The sequence below is a fragment of the Chiloscyllium plagiosum genome, chromosome 6 (assembly GCF_004010195.1).
Source record: "Chiloscyllium plagiosum isolate BGI_BamShark_2017 chromosome 6, ASM401019v2, whole genome shotgun sequence".
NCBI classification, from domain to species: Eukaryota; Metazoa; Chordata; class Chondrichthyes; order Orectolobiformes; family Hemiscylliidae; genus Chiloscyllium; species Chiloscyllium plagiosum.
In genome coordinates, this window is record NC_057715.1 from 76,746,344 (window position 1) to 76,753,493 (window position 7,150).

The following is a 7,150-nucleotide window of genomic DNA, read 5'->3' on the forward strand; positions in this document are numbered from 1 at the left end:
AGTCCTAACCATTTTTTTGCCTTGCACATACCTAAAAAAGCTCTTACTATCCTCCTTTATATTATTGGCCAATTTACCTTCGTACCTCATTTTTCCTCTGCATATTTCCTTCTTAGTAATCCTCTGTTGCTCTTTAAAAGCTTCCCAGTCCTCAGTTTTCCCACTTATCTTTGCTAGGTCATAAGGTAGTGAATTACTCCCAGCCTCTCACCTGCTCTTGAAGTACCATTTTGGATAAATTAGATCAGTGTTAATCTCTAGGATGTTGATGATGCCATTGATTGTCATAGGAGATGATTATATTCATGCTGGTTGGTCTTTGTGTGACACTCAAATGCAACTTGTCACTTATTAGCCTAAGCCCTGACCTTGTCCAGATCTTCCCACATTTGTGAGTGAGCAGTTTCTGTAACTGAACAGTCATGGATGACGCTGAACATTGTGCAATCATCAATGAACATCCTCGTTTTTGACCTTTATGATCGAGGTGAAGTCATTGATGAAGTTTGGACTTTACCCTGATGAACTCTTGCAGTGAAGTCCTGGGGCTGAAAAAAACCACAATCATCATCTTTTGTGCTAGGTATGATTCCAACCAAATGTCTACCATCTTGTAAGGTGGTGGCTTGTGCCATTGCATCAGTGCTTTCAGACATTGCCTGTTATGGCTTAGGAACCCCAATCTAGCTTAGCAGCCTCTATCACTTGTGTTGCAGAGGAAGATAGCAGGAAAGTAGATAAAGTGTTCGATTTTCTGGTTTCTGTTTTCTCTGAATTGTCTTCTCAGCAAGTTGAGCTTTTTGTTCTTGCTTGCCTTTTCCATTATCTTTACAAACTTCCAGAGGTCATGGCAGTCATTAACTGTCTCCCGGTTGTCAAAATCACAATTCCCACAGACATATCTTACTTGCGGATATGGATGCCGGGCAAGTTGAAACTCAATGACCAGTTCACCACCATCCATGAACACGATCCAGCCAGTGCAGATGCTATTGGATGAGCAATGAAATACGCTGATAGGTTAGCTCCAGAGCTACTGAGTTGCTTACCTCACCCCGCCAAGTGATGCCAAGGCTACATTGAAAACAGTGAATGAGGCAACTGTCTCCACTGTCAAGAATATGTTGCTCAGGTCTCTTCATTGTAGATAAATGCAGTGATGGTGTAGTCTTGGTAGATTTGTGGTTAGTGTTCACAATCAAGTTTCTAATATTCCACATAATCTTGCTTACTTAGGCATAACAGAAGCAATTTTTACAATCTTTATGTTGATTCAATATCAAATTATAGATTCCGGGTGATTGTGCAGTCTGAATACATAAAGCTATCAACAACCTGCAGCATCACATTGTTAGTGCTGATAGATGTCATGAGAGTGTCCATTTGCCACTGCAGGAATTCCTCAATGAGATGTTAGTGTGGCATTGTTAGCATTGTGCAACCCTGTGCTGATATTTTGGTGCACTTTTGTCTTCAATCTTAGTGAGTATAGCTAAACAGCTTTCCACTTTTATGCAATGTAAGTAGACACCTTTTACAAATGACCTGAAGGCATGTGACAGCACCAAAGACAAGAATGTGCCTCGAAGAGTTTCAATACCAGAGCACAACCCTGTTTGACCCACTGTAAATCTCAAAGGACTCCATTGTTGCCGCATCATGGTTCACTGTACCTATCATGTTATTATAGAAAAGGAAGATTACATTACTGAATTCAGCATTTGACCAGGCAAGTAAGAAATATTCCATCACACTCCTGACTTATGCCTTATAGGTGGGAGATACCTTTGGAGTGTCAGGAAGTGAGTTATTCACTGCAGGATTCCTAGCGTGTGACTTGCTCTTGTAGCTAATGTGTATAGCTAATCCAGTTCAGTTTCTGGTTAATGGTAACCTTCAAGAGATTGAGGGCTTGGGATTCAATTAAGCGTAATGCCATTAAATGTCATCAGCAAAAGTTAGTTTCTCTCTTGATAGAGGTGGTCATTGCCTGGTACTTGTATAGCATGAATGATTCTTGTCACTTGTCAATCCAAACATAGATTTTGTCCAGACCTTGCTGCATTTGGGCATGGTTTGCTTCAGTACCTGAGGAATCACAAATGGTGCTGAACAATGTGCAATCATTAGAGAGCATTCCACTTTTGATGTTGTGATAGTGAAAATGCCATTGATAAAGATGGTTGGGCCTAGGAAACTACCCTGAGGAATTCCTGCAGAGATGTTCTAGTGCTGAGCCTCTAACAACCACATCTTCCTTTGTGCCAGGTATGACTCAGACCAGCAGAGTTTTCCTTCTCCTGATTGTCATATACTTGAGTTTTGCCAGGGTTCCTTGATGCCACTCTCAGTCAGATGTACCCTTGATGTCAAGAGCAGTCACTCTCACCACCTCTGGAATTCAGCTGTTTTGACCATGTTTGAAAAAAGGCTGTACTGAGGTCAGGAATGAATGGCCCTGACGGAACCCAGATTGGACCACCAGATTATTAGTCATATTACTATTCCCTACAGTTTCACCACCATAGTATTTACTCAAGGTTGTATCAACTCACACTAATTTAGAATAAATCAAAACACTGCTGACATGGTAATGGATAAAATTAAATTTCAACTAGGAATACTAATAAACTTTAAACACCAATTATGGAGTAAAGCATGGTACTCATTGTCACAATGATTGTGCTGCTTGAGTATTTTTGTAGGGAGAAAAAAACGTATCTTTGACTGTTATTAACAAATGTATAAGTGGCCACTCTTAGTTTTAGACTCAGATCAAAGGATGTGCTGTTGGAGGGGGTCCAGAGAAGGTTTCCAAGAATTATTCCGGGAATGAATGGCTTATCTTGTGAGTAGCGGTTGAGGGCTCTGAGTCTGTATTACATGGAGTTTAGAAAGATGAGAGGGGATTGGGGGTGGGGAATCTGATTGAAACATACAGAATACTAAGGGCCTGGATAGAATGGAGAACATACTTCCACTCTATTAGAGGTTACAGCCTCAGCGTAAAGATACAACCCTTTAGAACTAAATTGAGGAGATGTTGCTTCAGCTTGAGGGTGGTGAATCTGTGGAACTTATTGCCACAGAGGGCTGTGGAGGCCTTGTCATAGATAATTGATAAGGGGATTTAGAGATATGGGAAAAGGCAGGAGAATGGGATTGAGAAAACATATTAGCCACGATTGAATGTCAGAAGAGACTCGATAGACCAAATGGCGTAATTCTGCTCTTGTGCTTCTGAGAATTTATAAAGCTCTAGTTAGGCCCCGTTTAGAATACTGTGTCCAATATTGGGCCCCACACCTCAGGAAGGACATACTGGCACTGGAGAGTGTCTAGTGTAGATTCACACGGTTGATCCCTGGAATGGTAGGCCTAACATATGATGATCGGCTGAGGATACTGAGATTGTATTCATTAGAGTTTAGAAGGTTGAGGGGAGATCTGATAGAAACTTACAAGATAATGCATGGCTTAGAAAGGGTGGACGCTGGAAATGAGGAGACATTTCTTCAGCCAGGGAGTGGAAATCATTGCTACGGAGTGCAGTGGAGGCCAGGTCGTTGAGTCTCTTCAGGGCAGAGATTGATAAATTCTTGATCTCGCAAGGAATTAAGAGCTACGGAGACAGTGTGGGTAAGTGGAATTGAAATGCTCATCAGCCATGATTAAATGACGGAGTGGACTTGATGAGCCAAAAAGCCTTGCTTCCACTCCTATGTTTGATGGTCTTATGTGTTTTATGGTCATGAGAATACATTGTAGCAACATTAAGTTTTGTTGTATTTATTTTGTTAGTGGTATACTGTGCCAGATGATAATATTGCAGGAAGTATCTAGGATAAATAATGTCCAATCTTGTATTGTCTTTGTTTGGTAAATTGACGCCTTATGAGGCAACAGATGGGAGTCACTGGATTATTGTAGAGAAGATGCAAGGAACCATGAAATCTTCTCTTTCTCTATTTCTTAGATGTTTTCTAATCAACCTGTTCAGAGGTGTTGTTATATACCTCGGGATCAGGACTTGAGTCCATATCTCCTGGTCCAGATGTAGGGGCAACAAAGAGTCCTCTTGTAAGTCACTGGATACCTTACTGAGTCTCAACCATTGAATTGGCAATTTTTCAAACTAGCAGCTTATTTTTGCAGAATCTTTTCTATTTCAGATGCAATTGTCTTTTTGATAACATAAGGAAGTAGGACATTGGTTCATAGGAGCAGTAGTAGAGCTAATGGCTCTTCAAGCTTGCTTCACTGTTCAGTAATATTAGATCTGATTCTGATTTCATACTGACTTTTCTCCCTGATCACACAACATTGAATCCCTTGTCTATCAACAATATATCTCATTCAACCTTAAATAAATCTAACCCAGCCTTAGCTACCTTCTGAGGAAGAGAATTCTTGTTCAACCTTTCTATATAAGATAAGCCTTCATGCTAAGAATGAGTCAAGTGAACCTTTCATAAAATACCTCTTAAGCATTTCTTCAAATAAGTAGACCAAAATTGTACACATTATTGTAGATTTAATCCAAGTAGCAACTGTACAGCTGCGGTAAAACTTCACTACATTTTTTATATTTCATTCTCCTTGCAACAAATGGCAAACACTCCATTTGCCTTCCTCATCACTTGCTAATGTTTTGTGATTGATTCACCATTTGTGCCACTGGAGGCTGCAATCTCTCTCCATTTAAACAGTATGCTGCATTTTTGTTCTGCGAAATGGACAAGTAGACATTTATCCACATTACACTCCATATGCCATTTTTTTTTCTCTCTCTCACTTAACCTGTCCTCTATTGACAACTTGCTTTCATGCTGTTGCAGTGTCATTGGTAAAGCTTTGTTCCTTCCTAATCATGTCTGGTTTTACTCATCTAACACAACTCAGCAAGTTTAATTTTAAAAGACTGAAAACAAAATGTTCACCCTTCAGATGTTTCATATGATGTTTAGTTTGGTCAGGTTTCAGCATCATTTCTGTCTTGCAACAGATGCTGCCAGACCAGATTTCCAGATTTGCAATATATTACTGTTGCAACAATATAGGATCATTTGGTTTAGTTCTGGGAAATTAAGCTAGTTAATAAGAGGTGGAGAACAACTCAGACCACAATACAATCAGGTTCAATTTGAAAACAAAAGCTGGTAATGGAAGTCAAGAGAACTGAACAGCATTTTAGTAAACAACTCCATACAGATCCATTGTAGAGAATTTGAATGGACCACAAAATAAATTGTATTTCTGTCTACTGAAATGGGGATTGATCAAAGGAAATAAGCCTTGCAGCACAGCTCTGAAGTCTCAGACTAGATTATGCTCTGAAATCCGTGATTGTAAGATAAACTCTCAATCTTTTAAATAAAGTATGAGTGTTAGAAGTGATGTTTGTTTGACACATTGTTAATTTAGAATTCTAGAAACTTGCAGTATTCAAGAAGGTTTTTGAACCTGTATATTTGTACTGGCTCTTTGAAAACAATCTAGTCAGTTCCGTTCACATACATTTTTCTCAAGGTTTTTTTTCCTTTTCAAGTATCTAACCAGTTCTATTTTAAATTAGATAAACTATTGAAATAGGGGGCATGGTCTGAGAATTATGGCCAGACCTTTCCAGAGAGATGTTACAAAGCATTTCTACACAGAAGGAGTGATAGATGTTTGGAACTGTCTTCCACAAACAGCAGTGGATGCTAGCTTAGTTGTTAATTTAAAATCTAAGATTAAAAAAAATTGTTGAGCAAGAGATTTTGGTCAAAGGCAAGCATCTGGAGTAAGGTCACAGATCAGCGATTAGGCTTGAGGGGTTGAATGCTCTCCACCTATTCCCAAAAGTTACTATTCTGTCTGCTTGCTCTTACATTTCAGTTTAGAATTTTAATTGGATCCTGTTTTCCCAATTGTGTACATAGCTTTATTAGATTGTAACAATATAATGGGGGATGTGAAAAAAAGTTTTGATTTTATTCTCAGTTGTCAACATTTGACTCTATTTTACAAAATACATTTTTTTTCCATAGCCCTCCAAACCTACAACAGAGAACAGACTTCTTTTATCTGCAGCCAGAACACTCCAGTTCACCTGATGATCCGATTTGGTACTCAAGTGTCCCTTTGGACCGCAACATCTTGGAAAATATGCTTGTACGGATTCTTGTGATCAAAGACATATATGAAGAAAATGAAAGGGATAGTTCTGAAGTAGATGAAGATGATATTGCTTGAAATTTCCCAATTGTGCAAAGAATCATGACACTGTAATGTCAGGCTACTAGAGTTTAATACAGGAAAACAATGGTGTGCATTTCCTGGAATGACCCTCTATTACTGAGCTTGTAGCAATGTACCCAGATTGGGTATTATGTAAATAACCCTAAATGAGAGGAGAATAGCAGATGTTAGCAATCTCCCTAGTGACTTTTAGGAAATGTATACTTCAAAACAATTACTTTCACTTAAGTTTTTTAAAAAGATTATTTATTGAATTGATTTGTTGTCAGGAAGCATTTCCATTTGTAACTTTTTACATTACAAACTAAGGATCTCAAATGTGTCATGTGTATTTTTTTCTGATTTGAGGAACTTGCATTAAAACAAACTACAGTGTTTTAAAATTTCCCTACAGAAGGGATGATTTTAATGGGTGCTATCTCCCTCATAAGGGTGTGCATCTATGTAATAAATATAGTCTTAGAACTATAAATCAGTTTAGAGCTAGCCTCCTGATGGTTGTCCTTCCACAAATGTACCAGTTGGTGGAGTTTTCACCACAGATTCTGTAAGCATTAATTATTTGTTATGCTCATGGATGGTGCGGTCTATTTTAATTCTCTGTAAAATATCTGGTTTTATGGAAAGAAGACCTGAAATAAAGAATTAAGCAGATTACTGAATACTGGCTAAATGTCATAGTGAAAGGAAAACTGAATTGTGTTGAGAGAAAAAAATCTATATATACTACTCCCTTGGAGAAGAAGACAAATTAATTATGATCAGTTAATATTGTTCCATTGCTTGATTTGAGTTTTAAAAAATTAAAGCTGTAGTGTACCCATAATGAATGGCTTATCTAGGTCACATGTTTAGGATGTGTAACGTTGAACTGATTTAGAGATAACAATTCTTATCTCTGCCTCTG

General features: G+C 38.4%; 1 protein-coding gene across 1 annotated transcript in view; it reads left to right on the plus strand.

Moving 5' to 3' along the window:
• zmym2 (zinc finger, MYM-type 2) overlaps positions 1-6,897 on the plus strand; it is a 95,876-nt gene extending 88,979 nt beyond the window's left edge. Inside the window, exon 24 of the mRNA XM_043692702.1 lies at positions 6,033-6,897. Coding sequence (XP_043548637.1) covers positions 6,033-6,237 — 205 coding nt within the window. The 3' untranslated portion in view covers positions 6,238-6,897. The remainder of the gene's footprint in view (positions 1-6,032) is intronic.
• The last annotated feature ends 253 nt before the right edge of the window (positions 6,898-7,150 follow it).